The 22,015-nt window shown below is 39.0% G+C and overlaps 1 protein-coding gene across 7 annotated transcripts in view; it reads right to left on the reverse strand.

Moving 5' to 3' along the window:
- Nucleotides 1-2,554: 2,554 nt before the first annotated feature.
- Nucleotides 2,555-22,015, reverse strand: part of cacna1bb (calcium channel, voltage-dependent, N type, alpha 1B subunit, b) — a 188,491-nt gene continuing 169,030 nt past the window's right edge. For 4 of the 7 annotated variants that reach the window (XM_061847562.1, XM_061847564.1, XM_061847563.1 and 1 more), the window contains 9 exons: nucleotides 21,838-21,945; nucleotides 21,604-21,713; nucleotides 20,549-20,724; nucleotides 17,436-17,565; nucleotides 17,224-17,334; nucleotides 16,027-16,065; nucleotides 14,262-14,523; nucleotides 10,299-10,522; nucleotides 2,557-8,264 (listed from right to left, as the gene is read on the reverse strand). In XM_061847562.1, coding sequence (XP_061703546.1) covers nucleotides 7,707-8,264; nucleotides 10,299-10,522; nucleotides 14,262-14,523; nucleotides 16,027-16,065; nucleotides 17,224-17,334; nucleotides 17,436-17,565; nucleotides 20,549-20,724; nucleotides 21,604-21,713; nucleotides 21,838-21,945 — 1,718 coding nt within the window. In that variant the 3' untranslated portion in view covers nucleotides 2,557-7,706. Of the gene's footprint in view, nucleotides 8,265-10,298; nucleotides 10,523-14,261; nucleotides 14,524-16,026; nucleotides 16,066-17,223; nucleotides 17,335-17,435; nucleotides 17,566-20,548; nucleotides 20,725-21,603; nucleotides 21,714-21,837; nucleotides 21,946-22,015 lie in introns of all 7 variants that reach the window. The other 3 variants (XM_061847561.1, XM_061847559.1, XM_061847560.1) reach the window with 2 other exon arrangements.

Consider the following 22,015-nt stretch of genomic DNA (forward strand, 5'->3'; position numbering starts at 1 on the left):
GTGCCCAACGAAATACACATGCCTGTAGGTAGGAAATATTCTTCTCAATCTCAAATTATCAAGAAGAATTTATAATGCCAAATTGACGCATTTGAGAACAATGCATATTTAAAAAAAAAAAAACTGTCGCAGAAGTTTACAGAGGTTAACGTTTGGCCCAATACGCTTCCGTGTATGAAAGAGATGACTCCCTTTTCTAAATTTTTTTTCCTCCAATTATCGTTTAAGGGGAAGTCCACTCATTGAAAATAACAATGTGTCAGACACAGGCACAGGTTCAAATCTGTATGGACGTATGCCTCCATCTTCCCGATCAACCGATACTTATATTTCTTCATCAGATGTGGATAAATCTGAGAAGTCAGTGCTGGGCATAAGTGTGTAGTAACGTAACTTAGCCTCAGGTTGAGCACATGACATGTCACATCCGTGCACATAGGTCATGTGACTCGCCAACATCTCTGCTACCAGGAAGATTTACAGTTGCTGATATAAACAACCTTAAATAATATCTGATGAAAATGTTTTATTTTAAAGTTACAGTTCCAATGACATGACCTATTTGATACATTGTTATTTTCAATGAATGGACTTCACCTTTAATGAATGTGAGTTTGTGTCAGGGGTCATTCATTTATATATTGGTATTTGTATTGAAAAATCTGAGTGCGTCCATCACTATTTGGGATTTATTCCTGATTGAGAATAGATCCAGCAACAAAGTATTTCTATGCGTCCAGACTTTTATACGCTTTCGAACTTTTCTGTGTAAATCTGGAAGACTTCTTCACCTGATACATGTGTATATCCAGTTGTCCAAGACAAGCGGAAGCGAATTAACAGTCCACTTTCTTATCGGCGAAAACATCGACTTCGGCATTAAATTTGGGTCCTCTACGCCAAGTGACTCTCATTTTTCAATGTAGTTTTATTATCACCTTCTAAATGTTGAACAGTATCGAACAAAACTCTGGGTGTCGAGCTATAAGACATATTTCATTTTGTCTCAATGGAATTAACTTGCAACAATGCTTCTTTGACCGGCAATATGGTGAGTCACGTGATTTTATGAGGTAGGTGCATGAGCTCTATATATACAGTGAAGAAAATAAGTATTTGAACACCCTGCTATATTGCAAGTTCTCCCACTTAGAAATCATGGAGGGGTCTGAAATTTTCATCGTAGGTGCATGTCCACTATTAGAGAGATAGTCGAAAAAGAAAAATCCAGAAATCACAATGTATGATTTTGTGTTCAAATACTTATTTTCTTCACTGTATAGCAAAGCAAATTTATTTACATAGGGCTTTCATACATGAGGTAACATTTAAAATGGGGAAGAACAAAAAATAAAGGTATAAACTGACAAAAATAAAAAATGTTAAAAAATGAAAAATAGAAGTACAATAAAAACAGTGTAGAGTGCAAGAAATATCATGAAAAAGTGGAAATACTCTAAAAAGGGTGAGGAAAAAAAAATTCAACCTGGGTTTAAAAACATTCACGCTTTAGGCCATTTGTGTGCAATAATAGCTAAATGCTGCTTCACCATTTTTGACTTGGACTCTGCGCTCCAATATTTGACCTCTGTCAGTCAACTGTCACTTCCATAGCCATGATTGTCAAAATTAAAGTTTTGAAAAATTTGACCCAAAGGTAACATATCAAGGCTCACCAGGAGGGGTCCAAGAACAAAGCCTTGAGGGTTCCCATAGGTCATTGCCATTTGTTGAGATTAAGCACTTCCAATGCTTACAAAGTCACTCCTTTCCTCCAGGTAGGACCTGAACCATTTAAGGACCGTTCCATTAAGTCACACTTGCAGCCTGTTCAGCGGTATAATATGGTCTACTGTATCTGAAGAAGCGGGACGTTTGAAGATCTGTATAGCCTTAGCATCACAGTTCTTAGGATCGAGGTTCAAATCCTGGCCTCTCCTGCATGGAGTTTACATGTTCTCCCTCCTCTCCCTATGCCTGCGTGGGATTTCTCCGGACACTCCAGTTTCCCACATCCCCAAAACATGCATTAAATGGAGACTCCATATTGCCCGTAGATGTGATTGTGAGTGCGAATGTTGTCTGTCTCCACATACCCCGCAATTGGCCGGGAACCAGTTCAGGGTGTTCCCTGGCTCCTGGCCGATGACAGCTGGGATAGGTTCCAGCACTTGCGAGGATAAGCGCCTAAGAAAATGGATGGAGAGATGTATCAGAACCCTGAGATCCAACAAGACCAAAATTGACACTTTTCCTGAATCAGTATTCAACCTTATAACATTTAGCACTTTGATAATTCTGTACTGTGACAAGTTCAGAAACAAATCAGAATTCAGGAAATTGATAAATTGATTAAAAATAATCTTAGCTCTGAAAGGGAGGTTTGAGATGGGTCAATAGTTTGCTCACATGCAAGCGTCCAGTGCCCTTTTTTAAAGAAGAGGGTATCACGAGCTTGGGGTAAGACTCAAATGTAGGACTCCGAGCCTGTGGCATGGTTTTCGGGGAAACTTTAATCCAGGCAGAGGTCAAATACAGCTAACAGCTAAGCAGTTCAACAAAGGCAAGCGCACAAAAACGAGTGGCAAAAGGGAGGGTCCAAAAACATGAAAAGGTCATCTTTATAACTACTCGGCAAAAACAAGACTTAACTAGACTTGGCTGTGGTGGCACAGGAATGCTGACCGTGACAACGAGGAAAATACACAAGAAGCTCGTATAATCACACAGACTAATACAGTCTCATACAACGAACTGGCAACCAGTACCACAACACACAAGGCTTAAATACATCATGTAATTAGAGCCAATCATCTAATTATACAATTTATGCATCATAACCCCTTCATTTCGGTATAATACAGTCATGCATACACAAACAAAACGAATGAGACTCACAACTGTTTATGCTATTTCATACGTTTCACATTGCACATCTTCAGAGCACTCTGAACTGCACATATACTGCTGATGCCAAACGGTTTCATTCATCCTACATTTCAGGGTTCATCCCAGTAGCCGTGAGAATTGGTTCATTTCTCAAAATGAAAAAAAAAGTAGGTCCTGTAAAACATAGACACACTGAATGTGGATCTAAAGAAGGGACAGAGAGGGAACTGGTGCAAAAATCTCACTGTAGATGAAATAGTGTATTGCATTGATCCTGATATCTAGTACGAACACACAGGGCTCTGGTTGGTTTACCTGAAAACCTGGAAGTGACATTGCTGTTGTGCATCTGTGGTCAACGGAATTGATGTGGTTTCAGCTTTTTTCAGTAATTAATTGGGTTGATGGCTTCAGACTGCTGTTAATGGACAAATGTATAGCCGGGCCAAACGTATTCCTTTCTTGCCTGCTTGCAGGTGAGGCCTTTTTCCCATTTGCTTATTTGGGCGAAGTGGTTTGATTGCTTTAAATACACATTGAATTCTCTTTATTTGAAAATTAGTTCAACATTCAACTGCAACTGCGAGTGGCAATGAAGCTCCATTTTCTAGGATGCTTTCTACTGTTCTATCTACCAAATCGCTGCTACTTAGGAAATTAGATGAGTTCATTGCCACGATGACAGCTCTTATCTAAAGATATCGGCTCGCTTCTATGTCAAGGCACCACTGAATTGCATATACTGTATGTAAATATTTATATAGATTAAAATGTGGTGTTCACTGGAACGTAAGAGAGCTATTTCATAATCATTCTTCTTTATTCAAGGATTTATATTCATACAAAATTGATACAGTTCGACTGACTGTGCAGGAGTCAGTTGAGTAACAGATCAGGCAGCGAAGGATTGAGACACTTTAGAACCAATCTGCAAAAACATTTCCACTTTTTTGGGGAGGAGAATTTGTGGAGACTTTGTGACAATGGTATTCAAGTTCATTAGATTTAAACTCTGGTTGTATAAAGCTTCATAAACCCAACAGGCAAATTATCAAAGTGATGAACATCTTGATGTTGTTGGGGTTTTTTTTCCCCTCCATTTTTGCACATGCACATTTCTATTCAGAACATGCAAACAGGAAATGTCCAATGGGAGGCCATAGAAAAAGTTGATTGAAGACATTGGACACCCTGATGAAGTTCAATATATTGTCTATTTTTGATCCACAAATCCAAAACATCCTTGGAGTCAAAATGGCTAATGGCCTGTGTTTTTAAGAATGACACGACGACTCGCCAAACTTCCAACACAGTTGGGAAGGATAAACAACATATGTTTCTGACAGGGAGGTGAGGACACTGTAAAATGTGAAACCACAATCCAAATGAATCATTTTCTCACTATAAACACCCATTGTTAATTATCCAGCAGTGTATACTATAGTGTTGCCTTGCTCAACATAGTAGCTTGTATACAAAAAAAAATGGTTTGGGCTCTCACATTCTTTCTTCTTTGTTTATATGACAACATATTACACACCTAAATATTTAAGACAAAAGACAACAAATCCAAAAGTCATTTGTGATGCATATGGACATATTTAATTTGGGGAAACAAGTTTTACTCCTTCCTCCTCCTTTTCAAATGTGTGATTTCACTTTTTTATTTTTTGTTCAAATCTTTTGTTTTTTTTCTGTTGCTTATTAATCATTTTGTTACGATTTCAAAATAATATCAAATTAACAATACAAAACTAACGTGGCCCATCACACTGTTTGTTCTTATGAAGTTGTGTCAGCATGTACGATTGCTCACAAAGATACATTTTCCATATTTGTACATGATTTCATTTATAAAGCACACCATGCCTCATATGGGCAACCATAATATATTGAAAATTATTGTTTGTAACCCCAGCAAGAATTATTCAACAACAAATCAAATCATTAACATGATGAGTATGGGCCAGGAAATAATCCATTGGTGAGAGAGTAAAGTTTAAGTAAAGGATTAAGATGTTTCTCTGATATGCATCCCTATTATTGTGTAATAATAGTTACTGAGTGATGCATTGAGGCCAATAACTCCCGTTTTGTGTGTTGACTCACTATTTCTTCTTAGGCTTTCATTATGACTCACTGAGCTTTCAAGTGCCTGATATACGTACCCTGAGATCTGTGTGGTGATTCTAGACAAGAGACCATATATCTAAATGTTACAGAAAAGAAAGATGAACCGATAAAACCCGTCATCCAATTTCAACAACCATAATGACAATGGAGAGATGAACAACAGTCATTGCAAGGTCGTGATGGAGAGATTTGCAGAGGGTGCACATGCATGCAACATAAACCTGACCACACTGACTCACATGCGAACACAGAAGTCGTTTTAAAGAATTTGGAAAATGCTTTGTCTGTGATTTTCTGCAAAGACTCTGGGTTCTGATCTTTGTTCAAGGTCTGGACAGTACTTACTCACTCCAGTTTCAGGGGAAAATGAAGAGTAGGGAAACAGATTTATAGTTTTGGTGACAAAAAATGATATAATCAAGAATGCACAGAAGTGGGCCACACATGCCCTCAATCCCCAAATCAACAGAATGGCAGCAATGCAAAATCATCCATTTTACACAGAACCTGTCCCTCATTGTTTGTGAGTGAGGTGGAGATTATCCCAGCTGACTTTGGGTGATTGATGGGAACCAGCTTGGTCTGGTCATTCGCTTCAATAAAACCAAGATGTGTTTTTTTGGAATATGGGAGGAAGCCAAAGTATCTGGGGAAAACCCATGCAAGTGGCTAAATACATGCACTTCACACAGGAGGGGGTGGAACACTATCGATGCTTTTAAATAGTACTGAATTAAGGTCAGAGTGTGAAAAACTCTCATTTAATGTTTTCACCTTTTAAAGTAGTCTTTGGTATATTTATTTCACCATTTCTTTAAAAATGTGGTGATTTTGTTGGATCAGGGGTCTTTTTGAAACTGAAAGCTACTTCTTGGATATTGATAAGCTTAACATAACGTGTGTGTGTGTGTGTTTATGTGTGTGTGTGCGTGTGTGTGTGGGGGGGGGTCGTCATACTCTAACTGCTCTAAATGCTAGAAGACTCCATCTTTGCACAATTTTGACTCCTTTCCAGGAATAGTTCCCTATTAATTGAATGTCTATCGTTCTTGGTTCTTGTTAGTTTGTTCTTCTTCTCAATACTCACCGCGAATGTTGTACCACAGTTGCAACGATTGCCGGAGACAAATTCCTTGTGTATTGTTACATACTTGGCCATTAAAGATGATTGTGATTAATGTGAAGGGCTACCAATTTGACACACGCTTCTGAAGTGGTGAACTTGATTTTTCACCATGATCAAGAACGACTTAACAAGGTAGGAAACAGATAAATATCAAGATGCAACAATTTATTTCTATAAAACAATGATTACTCCTACAACATTCCTCACTCATCCCATCATTGGTGAGGTATTCTTAGAACAGGCCTCCAAACTACTCGTGGTTCTTGAGGGTGCCTAGTATCTGTGGGCACCATGTTGGTGACCCCCTCCATCAGACATTTAAATTCTAAATGACTTAACAATGTAATTGTTCAGTTATACTGGTTGTGTGGAAATTGTTTCTGCATTCCTCTCTTTTGTTCATTGTGTGGCCATAATATTAAGGAAAGGATGATGACTAAAATAACAAATTAAAAAAATGGAGTTGTTAGAGCTCAAACACACAAAACCTATGTGCATACTTCAATATCATCACTTCTGTTGGTGGACATTTGTTTCTGACTTGAGTTATATTTTGATATTTCAAAAATGGCACTTTTGTCCTTTGAGAGACCACCTGCTTTTTATCAATGGACTGGCAGTATGTTTGAAGTAAAAGGCAAATGCTTAAATAAAGTACAGACACAATTTTTTGACATGTTCAAGACTTCAGCATGCACTACATTGGTGACTTTGGATCATTAATTTGGATTCACCAACTACAAGACTCTATATAAAAATGCTATTTTTAGTTATTTCTTGATTTTTTTTTTGAGACCATTATAATAGATTAAAACAGCTTTATGTTGTCCCGTTTTTCTCAGCTGGGTATACACTTACATGCTTGACTGTATGTTAAACACAGACCACCCAACTCTAGAAGCCAGACTCCTGCTCACATCTTGTAAAATGAGGCACTTAGTATTCGGCCACATGTTGCAGTAATATTGTTGTCCTAGTCCCTGCATGCACCACCCAATTTGAACAAAGTTTGACCATGAAAATGGCTCGTGTTTGTTTTTTTTGCCTTCAAGTGACACTTGTTGATCTTTGCGTGAATCAGAAAAGTTCCGAGACCTACATAAAATCTTCATGGTCAACCATCACCGTTCAGCCAGATATTTTGGTGCTAGCAAGATACACCCAAACCCCTGGCCTGTATGTCAAGACAAAATAAAGCATCCAAGTAGCTCAAGAATGAGGCATTCAAATGAGTCTAAAACATAGTGCTTCAAGAGTTTGGGTTTCAGCCTTCAACACCACTGGCCAAGGCAAAATACTGAAGGGTCGTCAAAATCATTTCGGTGGTACAAGGGTTTAAAAAGGGGAAGAAAAGTTCAGCCTTCTGCTTCCTTTGACCCCTTTTTGTGTATGAAGGAAAGTAACACTAGAATCCTGCAACGCAACCTTTGACAGCACTTTGAACTGACTATTTTTCCACTTTCCCCTTTGACCAGCTCACGCGACCTGACATGAGCAACATGGACAAGTTGCTCCTTCAACGGTGGATTGGGAAAAACCTCTTGACTATTGTTACATGTTAGCACCAGTCCTCATCCTCTCTCTCCCTGAGGCTTCCTGTTCCTCTGCTGTTTGATGTAGCGCTTACCCCAAAGGTGAAGTGGTACCCGTTAGGTACCACATCTGCACCCCCTTGTGTGGCTGCTGCCGTGACGGGTACAGAAGCAGCAGCAGTACCATGGGAAGATGAGGTGGTTGCGGAGGCACCGGCACGGGCAGTGTGAGACAATACTTGGCTGCTAACAGCATCCTGGAAGTCCTCTGTCTCTTCAATAAACGGTTGTTGAGAAGTTCCCTGCAGCTGCTGGTCTAAATTTGGGTCTGAACCAATGCAGGTGACCGGTATCGGGGAGCGGTCATTGTCCCCATGCAAGCGCTCGTGTTCTGAAAGGCCACAGCTGACACGAGTGTGCTGTCCGGCTATAGTGGTGCTGGCAGCAGAAGAAAGAGGGGAGGAGTTTGCAGTCTTGTAGGCCACAGCAGGACGAGGAGTCAGGGGTGTTTGGGGAAGCTGCCTGCGACCACGACCTGGTGTGCTTGAACCAGAGGGGGTGGGTTTATACCCAGTGCTACCATGCTGAAAAAAACCAAAATAAGAGACTGTGTTAGCAGCCAGCTAAAATCTTACTTACAAAGTATTGAATGGGTTTTAAGGATTTCAGATGAGCCATAGTGATCCTGTTTTACTGAAAACAAAATCCCCCACAACAATATTTGCTAAACTGCACCTATATCCAATGGTATTTCTTTGCCGACATTTAATCACATGAGAGTGCCAGTGCACCTATAAACCATTGTTAACTACAACTACAATTCAGTCATTCAGTGAGTATTTTTTTTTATCGTAAAGCAGGCTTTTTTTTAAGAGTATAAATGCACATTGTGTTCTGTATCCTGATTTACGAAGGGAAACCCCAAATCATGTTCTGCATCCCAATTTGCTTAAGGACTCTAAACCACTGTCAACTGCCCTCGGTACCATTCATGAGGACTGACTGCACATGTTAAACATTTTAACAAGAGTCGTAAAAGTAAAGTAAAAGATCAATGAGCCCTAAACTAGAAGTCGTTTCATAAAGTGAGACAATGGGACATAAATGACTTGGTTTCACTGATCATTGACTGCATTCTATTTATCTTCTTGTGTAAAAACAGATATACTTTGTAACATTTTCATTATAGTTAACTTTACATTTTAATTTTGTCTTTGTCCTTTTCAAGGTGGAGGCTCCGTAGCTCAGTGGTTTCAAGGTGATTTGAAGCTAACCGTTTTCATACATTTAAGTGTATTCTAAGTTTAAATGTTTAGAGTGTCTATAGTAGAGTGTATAGTAGTAATAGAAAAAAAAAATTACATGGAGGCTGTATCACACTTACACCGTTTGCAAATGGGTCTGCAATGTATCCCATTCAATAAATGGGTCTTCACTGCACCGCAGGGAGTGCTGGAGCCTTTCCCAGCTGTCAACGGGCTGGAGGCGGGGTACACCCTTGTACCGGTTGCCAGCCAATCACAGGACACATAACGACAAACAACTGCACTCACAATCACACCTACAGGCAATTTAGAGTGTCCAATTAATGGTGCATGTTTTTGGGATGAGGGAGGAAATTGGAGTGCCCAGAGAAAACCCACACAGGCACGGGGATAACGTGCAAACTCCACACAGGGAGGGCTGGGATTGAACCCGTGTCCTCAGAACTGTGAGGCCAACTCTTTCCAGCTGAACCACCGTGCCCAGTCATGACTTTGGATTTCAAATTAATAACATAATCCCTGAAGATAAAGTCCTCTATTTTTGTTAACAGCCTAAACCTGAGCGGCAGCTGTGCGCCAGAGACGGGTCCGTCCAGTGTTGGTAATTTTATAAACTAGCCACTGCAGAAGTGTTTACATACAACTTCAGTCGCCACCAATCAAAGCAGCTCCTGCCAAATGTGGCGCAAGTGACAGTCTTGACAAAAACTTGCCACAAATCTCTCTGTGGGAGAGGACGATGCGTGATCGCAGCGATCTTTGTGTGAAGCATTGTCACTGCTCTGGCCACAGTGTGGCAACAGTGGGTAATCTTGTTAAATACATACAATACAGAATGACCTTACGATGACCCAATGCCGATTAAAATGTCCAAGGAGCTCAGTATCTGTCTGCCTATGCCTTGATCAAGTTTACCAAAACTGCAATAGATCAGCAGTCTGTCTACTTTGCCCCAGGCCTTCAGCATGGGTGGAGCAGGGATATGTTTAGATCGACTTTCTGCCATCAAATTCTCTCTCTGCCAAGAGCATCTCCAAGGACACAGCCTCACTGCGCACAAACACCTAGCTTGGTGCAAACCAGTCTGGCAAATTGGCAAACACACACAGCAAACCTTGCGCTTGCACAAAAATGTGGATTAGCCAGCATTTGTGCTCTGCTGGAGAAGTGCTGTGTAAGATAATAGCGCCCATAAAGTAGTTTTTTGTTTGGTTAACTTACATCAAGATCACCCATAACCTTCCCAAAATGACATATGAAAGAAGCCATTTGGATTTTTGACCTTTGATCACACAAGTAGGTGAGTGCTGTGGAAAAAAAAATGTTAACTTGTTTCGCCGAGAAGTAACTCACTTGTCTAGGGACAGCAGTGTCTTGTCCCTCTCCTGGAGAGGTGGATCGGCTTGGACCGGCTGACTTGGCATGGTTTGTCTCCCTGGAGCCATAACGCTCACAGGAGTAGTAGCGTTGTTTCTCCCCTGCAGAAGAGTGATGCCTTCTCTCGTGTGGGCGACTGCGATCACGCTCCCTGGCTCGTTCCCTCGACATGCCTTCAGCTGAGGGGTCTGTGAATGAACCTGAGGAAAAAGTGCACAAAATGACAAAACTCTGGCTTTGTTTTATTTATTCATCCATTCATTCATTTTCTCAGCCGCTTATTTTCACAAGGGTCGCAGCAGAGCTGGAACCTAACTCAGTTATTATCGGGCAGGAGGCGACCCTGTACTGGTTGCCAACCAATCGCAGGACACATGGAGACAGACAACAGTCACACTCACAATCCCATCTAGGGGCAATTTAGAGTGTCCTATTAATGTTGCTTGTTTTGGAGAAGTGGGAGGAAACTGGAATGCGAGGAGAAAACCCACGCAGACACGGGGAGAACATGCAAACTCCACAAAGATTGGCCCGGGATTTGAACCCCGGTCTTCAGAACTGAGGCCAACGCTCTAACCAGTTGCTCTACTGATCCACCGTTTTATTTTTTTATTTCATGAATTTATTTTTAAATTAACTGAGTTTTTCCTTGACCTAACGGAAGAGTCCATCTTTGGTGATTGTGTTATGAATGATGAAGTTTAAACTGGATTTCAGATAAACAATAGATAAAATGTTGTATTCTTTTAAAACAAAATGTGTTTATATTCAAGATTAAATGAGTAAAATTACAATTATTAATGTTGTATTTATTCCCATACCTGTGTAAGTTTTCTACGGGTGATCCAGTTTCCTGCCACACCCCAAAATATGTATGGTAGGTTAATTGAAGACTCTAAATTGCTGATTGGTGTGAACGTGAGTGCAAATGGTTGTTTGTTTCTACAGCGGCTGAAATTAATTATACATTAATTATACATCAGCATTTTTTAAATTAAATATATTTTAAAATTTCCAAATTTCACCAGATTTCGTGAACAACCCAAGTATTCCATCGATACAAACAAAGTAGAAAAAAATAAGAGCAGATATTAGGTCGTGTGGAATAATGTCATGAAAAAAGTATTAAGCACATCAACTGATATTTATTTAATACTTTGTACAAACGCTTTTGTTTGAGTTTCATCTCTTTCCTTTGATTTTTGGATTCAGGTGATTGGCTGGGCCATTGTAGGAGCTATATTATATGGTGACATGTTCAACATTTATTTCAGCCACTGTATGTGCCCTGTATTTAGCGGGTGACCAGTTCAGGGTGTACCCTGCCTCTCACCCAGAATCAACTGGAATAGTCTCCAGCAATCTCGTGACACTTGTGGGAATGATGGATTAAACGTTCCGGCGAACACGTTGTCTTTGGCTGTGACTGTATAACAACAGGGGCCTGAACACTTTAATGGCATCTGAATTGATATGATAAGCCTAAGCCATATGGTAATACAGTACAATGACTCATATTGGAGGCTGTCCAGAGTTACACCCAAATCTGGGAGATTCTTTCCCTGGAACAGGCGCAAATGCTTAGACAATCATATCAAAGTCCAGTTACTGATAATAATTTGATGCTAATGTGCCAAAATCCTGAGTACTTCATTTGATTCTCATTCTTTTACAATTCAAGATGGCACTAATTTGTAATAACTTGGAATAAAAAAGACACTAGAATAGATATTTTTCAAAACTATAGATGGATCAGCATCGCCTACTAACATCCATACTTTAGACAAAGACTTTGCTAAAGCGAGTGAGAATTAACATCAGTGAAAGGAACCAAATATTCAGATGGCCAACAAACAAATAAACCATTCAAGTTCATTTTCAAATACAAACAACAAACACTGGAACGTGAAATATGTTTGAAATAAAACTAATGATGTTCGGTGGGATTCTTTTCGTTGACAACAGGAAGGTAAATCATTTTCCTGGGAAGGACCGCTGTGTAACGTCAACCCCTGTACTGTGTAGGCCTAAAGTGCAGATATGTAGTAGGAAAATAATGACTAACAAAACTGACAGCAAAGTGTACGACTAGAAAGAGGAAAAATTTGTATCAGACTCAGATCAGCCATATGACTTCTGATTTCCCCACACAGCATGGTAAAAATGTCAGTGGCAAAAAGGGGTCAGGGATTGGATGTAGACTAGAGTTTCATATTGTGATTGTAACTTTGCTGTAAAATATATGAGATGAATGAGGAGTAAAACATTTTGCTTCTCCAGGGATATGCCCAGGAATAGTTGATGTCAGGAAACAAAACAGATGGCCTGACAACTTTTACGGTTTACTGTTGATGCCATTGAAGAAAAGCAAATAAATAAATGCACCCCTCTGTCTAATTGGCTGACGGTCATTTCGAGGCAGGTGTAATAGTCTCTGCCCTCATACCAATGACCACCTTTGATGACAGACTGACACTTTATCAGTTCTAAGATCTAATCCAAGACATTCCCTTCTCTGCGTTCTCATATTGTGCATAAAAGAGTCTCTGTCCTGTATCTTCAAAACTTGCTAAACAAGCATGCTCATCAACTGCGACAATACCAGTAGTGTTATACACTCAGGGGACCAAGGAGAACAGTAAGACTATTCAAAAGTGTGGCCTCAAGTATAACTGGCAACAGAAAAAAAAATACTGCATTACTTTCGACCAACTAGTCACAAATGATCAAACGTTATCTCCTCAGTCACGTTTTACTTTGACAAATTAAATTCAGGATTCCAGGGCTAATTCAGGTTTGCTGCTTTCATGACAAGATTAACTAACAATCATTGGGGAATTTTACTTTTGTTAATTGATTTAGATCTTCAAATGTCTTTTGTTAATGCATAAACTACCGTATCATACAAGAAGACTTTTGTACAACATAAATACAGTAACACGTTTTAAAAATGTGGCCTATCCTCTTCAAGTTTATTGACTTTTACTGTGTGGTGTTTGTTGACGATGTTAACATACATGGTGTCTCTCAGGACATCTGCATTTAGAACCACAACATACGCGACAGCACTATAAACTTATTCACCAATTGCAGACCACATAATCTGCGTAGTAACTAGCAGATGTTATGGAAAAATTGAGAAAGAGGCTGTTCTGCTGAATCAAAATAATGTGAAGAAGCCATATCTATCTACAGAATCTATCTACCCATCCATCTGTCTGTCCGTCCATAAGTACATTTGATTGCCCGGCCAAAAAAAACACTGAAACAAGAATATCTACCACCTCATAAAACTATGCACCTGTTAAACTACGTCATCTTCATCCTACCATAATTATATATCCAGTACATGCCTCCTTCTTTCTCACTTTGTATCATGATTGCTTCGTTGGGTTATGTTTGTAGTGATTAAGTTTTTGCTCTTCCCTTTTCAGAGTGGAACTGTTGAATGAAAAAGGGAGAGCAGCAGACCCAAACAACCTCTTGACACAAGACTAATTTAGATAATTATTCTCTCTTGATTATCGATACATTTGTTTCCATGAAATAGATGGGGATTAAAACAAAAGTAAATGACCTTAATGACCTCTATGTATTACAGGAACGCTAAGAAGCACTAGCTGTTTCGCTGTGAGCCTCTATAATGTGTATTCTATTTGGGGTAGACGCTAGCACAGGTGTCAAACTCAAGGCCCAGCCCCCATGATGATTTTATGTGGCCCACAAAGGCAAATTTAGAGTCAACTTCTATGATTCTTGTGAAAATCTGGGCCGCAATTTCAAATTTGTCATATATCAAAAAAGATAATGTTGAGTATATTAGAAGGATTTATGTGTTGACCAATAGGTGAAAGCTAATCAGTTGATATCACAGAAATCCAAAGACCTCCACTCTAACAACAGGAGAAGATAGAAGTACTTTCTAAATGTTTGACCTACCAACAGTAGTTGGAGCCTGCACTGATGTAGTTCTATCCAGGAATTTCTGCTTTTTCTCTTTGTCCTTGTCCCTGCGTCTGTGGCAGCGGTGGTGGTGATGATGGTGATGGACGCGGTCCTGGCCTTGGACTGGTCCAGACCCTGCTGATGATTGATGTTGCCCTGGTTGTGTCAGGTTATAGTCTCTTAGTACAACCTCCTGGTGGTGGTGTGGGGTCAGCGAGGAAGCGGAGCGTCTTATGGGACTGAGGTCAACAATCGGCTGGAAATGGAGAACAAGCAGATAGCAGTGATGAGAATGATGTGAGCAATGGGATGTCAGACTATGACACTAGATAAACCACTTGTCTGAATCACATCAAACATGACTAAGAAAACTTTTTTTTTGTAAAGACTGATTCTCAGCCTGTTGCTGTTCTAAAATTTGTTGATTATCCACATACAGATGTTGAAATGTTTGGAGATGGAAAAACCTACATACAATTAAATAACAGTGGAGTACAGTATTAATAGACAAAGAACAGGCAAGGTATTTACCGTTTTTGTTTGTTTTTACTTTTGTGAACTAAAAACTAATCTAAAAACTACTAATGTTTTTCATTAGGGTTCAATATTGTAAAGCAGGTTTTGTCAAAACAGCCTCTTAAAATACTTAAGAATTCTTCTTTTCCCAATATTGTGCACAAAAGTGATGAATGTGATAACTGGAAATGCACGCTTGCACAATACTGAGTTATACAGATATGGATTTTTGCCAGTCAGGATATACTGTCCTATTTTTTTTGTTAAATATAACTAACAGACTCAAAAAACGTATTAATACTTTAAAATCCTGAAGGAAATATCTATATAATCTATAACAACACATTTCCAAGCACAAGCACCCAAAAGGTGAGTTTGTGTTGTATACAAGGTTATTTGAAATGCACCAATTACTAATATTTTATTATTGTTTTGTTGTCTTTTCAATCTGAACCCCTTAAGTTATACTTTATTTTTTACTGAAACGTAGCTACAAATGGAATAAATAAAACATCACCTTATTTTTGGGAAAATGCATGACTCACAAAAATGTTGAAAATTAGATATAGGCAGATTTGAGTTCTTTTTTCCGTGTGTTCCAAGTTTAAAGTACAACTAGTCAAGGCATTCAGGGACGACAATAGTTCAACACAGAAATATTACAAAGTCATTGCATCTGGTGTGCTGTCTTAAAATCCTTCTGGTGGGAAAACCCACAGACACACAATCACAAAAGTCATAGTGAACTTAAATAACTTTTGTTTTGTAGCGTTGAAGGACATGATTTAAAGAAAGCTCATTCTATGAAACGACAGATCAACTTTGGTTACTGAGCAGTAAATGAGAGAAAATTGTTATTCCAAAGCAGGAAAGCAGAGTCATTGTCCCTGCTTTGGTTCAGTCACACACAAATACACAAAATATTCACAGAAAACAACATGCTACCATTTTCACACAAACACACACACACTTTTAAAGAATACAACTGCACATCTGTAGTTAGCTGCTGAAAACCAGTGCCAAGTGCTAGAAATGAAATTTAAGACTGTTTTTATTGCATGTACAATACGTATTTCTGATTCCAATTGGACCAAAAAAAAAAAAAAACAACTGCATATTACAGTGTCACTTTCTCCATGAAGATGCAAACTCTGCACTGAGATGACGGAAGCTCACGGACGCAGAGACAGACAAAGAGGAGAAAGGATAGGAACGGAGAGGTGGCACAACAGGTGGTACATACTGCCAGGTGGGTCCCAGGGGCGTGGCGAGGGTGGCTCCGCTATCAGACAGCATACACAAGAGGGAGGTGGGCAAAATATTAGCAATGGGCATCCAAATTAGGAGAAAGCGAAGACAGAAGAGGAGAGACTGATGAAATTAAAGGTTGGCAGTAGCCCATCAAATAATTTCCACCAACATTCTATAAAAAGATCAGAATCACTTGAAGTTCAAAAAGTACTACAGTCTGGAATGACATTTTTTTTTTTATTTCTGCCACAGTTTTGTTGTTATAGAAATATACAACTCTTTCATGTTCTTTTACAACCATACGGATTCACGCAGATCCCGCCAATTGGACAATTTATGTTTGCTTTATTGCTTTAACGTGTGCTGAATGATGCAGAAACTGTGTGGAATGTGGGACGCATAAGGGAAAAGAATTGCGGTCCAATTATCAATATGATATGTGTATTTATGCCTTGGCTGTGGTTCATAATATTGATTTTTTTTTCATTAAACATGCATAATGCCAACCTCCTCTTCCAACAAGCCAAAAAGCAACAAAAACAGGAAAAGTGCATGTCGGGTGACGCAGGAGAGCAGCGGGGATTGTGTGATAAATGAGCGAGTGAGTGACAAAAAAAAAATAATCAGGAAACAAAAAAGCTACAATAATTTAAAGAATTGCATTAAAATTTAACTGAAAATGAGAAATATGATGCATTGCTTGTTTGTTGTGATCAAAACGTGGACTATCGTAGGCCTACCTAATCATCAAGTATAATATAGTTGTAGCAATTAACTAAAAATTGAGATTTAATTCTGATGAATTTCTGGATAATTTCTTAAAATATGTATAAAATGGAGTGTTCATTCATAAGGATGTGACAGTGGACTAAAAATGAGATTTTATAATGAAGACTTGCTGGATGATTTCTGCAAAAATATGAATAAAATAATCTTTGTTCATTCACAACTCTCAAGAGTTTCCAAGATTTGGAAGCGACAGTTATTGATATTTGTTAATGACTATGGCACAAGTATAAAGTGAAGATTTCACATAATTTGTGTATGTTAAAAAGGTCCAAATAGTTATTAGTTATTTTTGGAGAACAAGCTGGTATTCAGTGAGTTTTCCCCAATACTTCCAGCATAAATATTTGAAAACAAATAATTGTTAAAATAGATACAGCATCCTGAAAAGTGAGGTTCTTACATAGTACTCTGTATTGAGTCGAGGTAAAGAAGCTGCTCTACTGTGGCCTTCCAGGCCAGGGTATGTCTCTGTGTCTGAGATGTTTTCAACTGGCTTCATTTCAACTACTTCCTGAAAACACAATAAAGCAAGCACGACAAGAGCAAGGCTGCTCATTGCTTTGTTGTTCTTGATGTTGGAGCTTTTTGGTGACTGAGTGTATGCGCGTAAACCTGAGGCCTTATGGAACACTGCATATCTTCTGACTGGCCCCTCTGTAGTTTCCTGCGCCCTTTGGGTCTCAGCGCTGCCTGACAAACATCTCCAGATTGGGAATGTTTTATGGAACTCTTCTGGTCAAGACTGTGAAAAAAGCAACAAATGTTCATCCATCCATCCATTTGCCATACCGCTTATTCTCACTATGGTCACGGCCACATTTCTTTCTGGAAAAGTGACACTATTTTAGGCAAAGAGGCAAAAATTCTTATTGGAATTGCACCCCACCCCACCCTAAAAAAAAAAAAAGTTCGGGAGAACTCCCACCCAAAAATGTATTTAAAAACTCTAAAACTTTAGTCTCAATTATTTGTGTAATTTTAATTCTTACTGAATTGATATGCATTAATTTACATCAATACTGAATCAAATTGCAACCCTAAAGATCGGATATCGAACGAATCACAGCCCCCCTCACCATGGTCAGAGGGCCTGGAGACGATGAGCGAAGTGAGGTACTAAGTAGAAGCAGAGGGCTGCTGCACTTCGTTTCATTAAATAAATTCTTAGGCTGTTTAAAATAACTTTGTATAGCATCATATCATGTCATTAAAGCTGCCCACTCGGCATTCATTGCAGCCTGCTCTTTGTTGAAGTGTGTTCCCTCCATTTGTGTTGCAGATTACGTGTCAATACAATATTGGACCTTTCTGACCTGTCAATCATTCGTACAATAATAGCCAATCAGATAGCCGCATTGTCTTAACCCCTGGTTTGACACGCCCCTCTCGCCAAATTGTACCACAAGCAATGCTGGTTGTCAGTAGCGTGCGCTTGGAAAAGTTAATGTTACGAAGAAAATGGTCCTCAGATGCGCTTGGGGAATGTGCAATTTTGATGATAGATATCCTGGTAAGTTACAAGGGCCCTGGTCTATTCAATTTCCAAAGCCTAAAAAACAGTTGACGAAGTGTCTACGATGGATTCAGGCTTGGTGAAAACCACACATACAAATAAATGTGAACAATATCAACAAACACAAGGCTGTATGTTCAAAGGTAAGTGAGGGAGAAATCTCTTCTCTGAGTTTGATTGAATTATTATCAGTGCTGTATACATTGCAGGAGAACAACTTCCACTCTGTTAGTGGATCACTGACCTGCTGAATGAAGTGTGTCATGTTTTATGCCACAGAGTCGGTCGGGTTAGTGATACGTAAATGCGCGGTCATGCAAGAGAAATGTCTATTTGCCTATTTGTATCACATCATACTTTTAAGACAGAGCACTGGGTTCGATTACGAGCCAAGTCAAATGAATACACCCACTCACTTATAAAGACTACAATGATATTACTCGTGATCTTTCCAAGTAAAAAGTACTCACCCTGCTTTACATGCGCAGTATGATTCCACTATTTTATCCTGTTGGATTTCAATATGAAGTTTGTGAGGCATCAAACTTTTTTGCATCGATCGCCAACATTTCGCTGTAACTGACATTGCGTCCTGCTCCATCCAAAATCTAAATTCCGTGTACATATCCTTGCGTGAAATAGTTGAGACCTCTCTGTAGAACTCTCTTGGACAAATGTACTTTTGTTGGTGTGCTGTGCAATTTTTCATTTGTCAAAATATGTGCCTTGAAGGTTGGAAATCACTGATTAAAGTTTATCTCTGGCACTCCTTTGGATTACTGATATACAACAGTACGTTTTTAGCAGGTGGCCATCTGTTTATTTTTTTTCTTGCATACACTGAAGCAACAATTGCTTCCTGTTCATGTAAAAGCTTCTGCATCTAGATGATATTCTCCAGCTCAACCCTACAGGCAAAGAAAGGTCTGAGAAAAGAAAGCAGTTCCTCTGGTGTGAAAGGTGGTAACAGTGATCCTTCTTTTTTACATCTGCTGAGAAAACAGACCCTGAATGGACATTGTATGTTAATGCATATTTGAATGGTTCTTTTGGCACTGACATTTATACTACTTAAACTGGATTTCTGATTTTAATTTTTCTCAGACTTCTGTATCATGGATTGTTTGCTGACATAAATCCTCCACATATGTACTCAACATTAGGGGTCCACAATGGCCGATCTCAGGATAAATACTTCACAATTGCACATGGTTACGAGGTGTGCAGGGGAGCAACTAATTACAGAAGTAGACTAGATTACTAAATTTATATAATCGGCACGCATTACAATACTTGTGTAATAAATGTGTAATTAAGTAACAGTTATTTTTAGAAATTTCCATGATTACACCCAATCATCCATTTTCTGAGCCGCTTATCCTCACGAGGGTCGCGAGAGTGCTGGAGCCTATCCCAGCTATCATCAGGCAAGAGGCGGGGTGCACTCTGAACTAATTGCCAGCCAATGTCAGGGCACATGGAGACAGACAACAGCCGCATTCACAATTGCACCTGGGGCAATATAGAGTCTCTAATGAATGCATGTTTTTGAGATGTTGGAAGAAATCGGAGTGCCCGGAGAAAACCCACGCAGGCATGGAGAGAACATGCAAACTCCATACAAGCGGGTCACCCCAGTCATGAGAACTGTTAGGCCAACACTCTACAGCTGCTCCGCCGTGCCGCCTCAATGATTAAAATTTTAGTTAAATTTGAAAAATAGAAGCAAAAGCGAAGATTTCTTTTTATAAAGCTTAGACTTGTGATTGTCTCTCTCTGGTCGTGTTCCATTCTTCAGTATTCTTAAAGATGACATATTGTCCCAAATATTACCTTGAAGCGCCATCTTGTGGTATAATCTAATATGTCTGATGCTTTGAAAAGCTGAGACTATTTCTGAATACATAAAGAACATAGACTTCTGAACAGTTTCATTTTTGTGATTAAGGATTTCTTTTTTGGGTATTACAAACCTAACCTTAGCTGTAATCCTTATGGATAGAGGTTGTCATATGAAAAGATATGATCTAAATTGTTAACATTTGTCATTAGTTTAAGTAGAAACATATTGCATACGCACACACATGCACACACACACAAGTCAACCCCTGATTGATGGAAAGATCAGTCCGAAGGCTTTGGTCCACTGTGTAGGTAAATTGGGTAGAATACTGTTGAGACCAAATGTATGATGCTGGGTGCAAAAACTCACACTGTGTCCTTCTGTACTGAGGTGGTGGCAGTGGTTGTGACAGGGAGAAGAGGTGATGTTTTTGAGTCTGACTCTGGGTGTAAAGGCAAGAGCTGTTTGGGACTTGGTATCGGTTGCTCTACTTCCTTGATGTGACCAAGGGGAAGAATAGGACGAAACAAAGCCCCCAGTTTACTCTGTAAGACAACCAATAGCGATTATTAACAATGGGCAGACAAGTTATACTTTATAGTACTGTACATCTAGTACAATACTTTGAAGGAACAATTTGGCACAGTTAAAAACAAACAAAAACAAAGTAAAAAATAACAAATATTGGTACAAATAAAAGATTAAAATAATATCCTTACTATAATATAAATAATATAAATAAGCAACACAAACAAACAGTAGGTCATAAGTTGCCGCTTACAATATTTGAGTAGTGGGACTTTATACGAGCTTTAATTTCCAGACAATTTGTTTACATAAATGTCCTGAATTCAAACAGGTATCTTAACTTTCTTACTTTTTTAAAAATAGACTCACAAGGTTTTAGAACCTTCATGGATGATGACACACATCTTACGTAAAGGCTGTGCATACTTCGGGCACCTGATCGCTATAATGGACAGTATTACGACTTCCAAATGGTCAAATTATTTCAGCTCGACTGATCATATAATATTGTCATTAAAGCTTTATAATTTGGTTTTTCAAAAGAGACTCACTCATTTTTTAACATTTTTAGGAGAGTCAATCCATAAATGTTCTTTTTTTTAGCTTCTGACCATGACACGCATGACCAAAATTAATTTTCCAAAATGTGTTGCGTAAGATGTAGAAAGTAACATGCATTCAAGGACCACTACCACTTTGATATTTTTTTAGTAAATACTCATTTTATACTTTAAATCTGTATTCACCACAGTATCTCAAGAGTTACACTTCAATAGTGTATATGTACAATCTAACTGCTCCTTCTTTCTAACAAATGTAGAAGCAAAGGCAACAATTCAGTAAAATATTGGATCGTATTTTGACCAAGGTCCACGAGTGAACTTTTGTGAATATACCTGCACCCCTCCTGAAGGATTTTGCTGCTGGAGTCTCTTGGCACGATTCTGCTTATAGTAGTCAAAGATCATGAGAGCTGCATACACTTTCCCCACGGTCAGCTCATTGTCTGGGAAACAAAGGGACATTAGCGGCAGTTGCCACCAGAGGACAAAAAAAAAAGAAAACAAAACACTCAGCGTGATACCTTTATTACTTGTTTCCACAGCACTCGAAACAGAAATTGTGCTTACATTTATGTGGTGTCACCAACAGGTCAACAGTCTTCTGCGACAAGCTGGGCCAAACTCTGTTTAATTCTCTTTTCAGGTCAATATCACATAAATGTTGGGCTAAGACTCCTGTGAATGAAAGAATTTCCCATGAAATATATATTCTCATTAATGTTATTCCTAAACATCCTATTCATCA

The sequence above is a fragment of the Syngnathoides biaculeatus genome, chromosome 17 (genome assembly GCF_019802595.1).
Source record: "Syngnathoides biaculeatus isolate LvHL_M chromosome 17, ASM1980259v1, whole genome shotgun sequence".
In the NCBI taxonomy this organism is placed as follows: domain Eukaryota; kingdom Metazoa; phylum Chordata; class Actinopteri; order Syngnathiformes; family Syngnathidae; genus Syngnathoides; species Syngnathoides biaculeatus.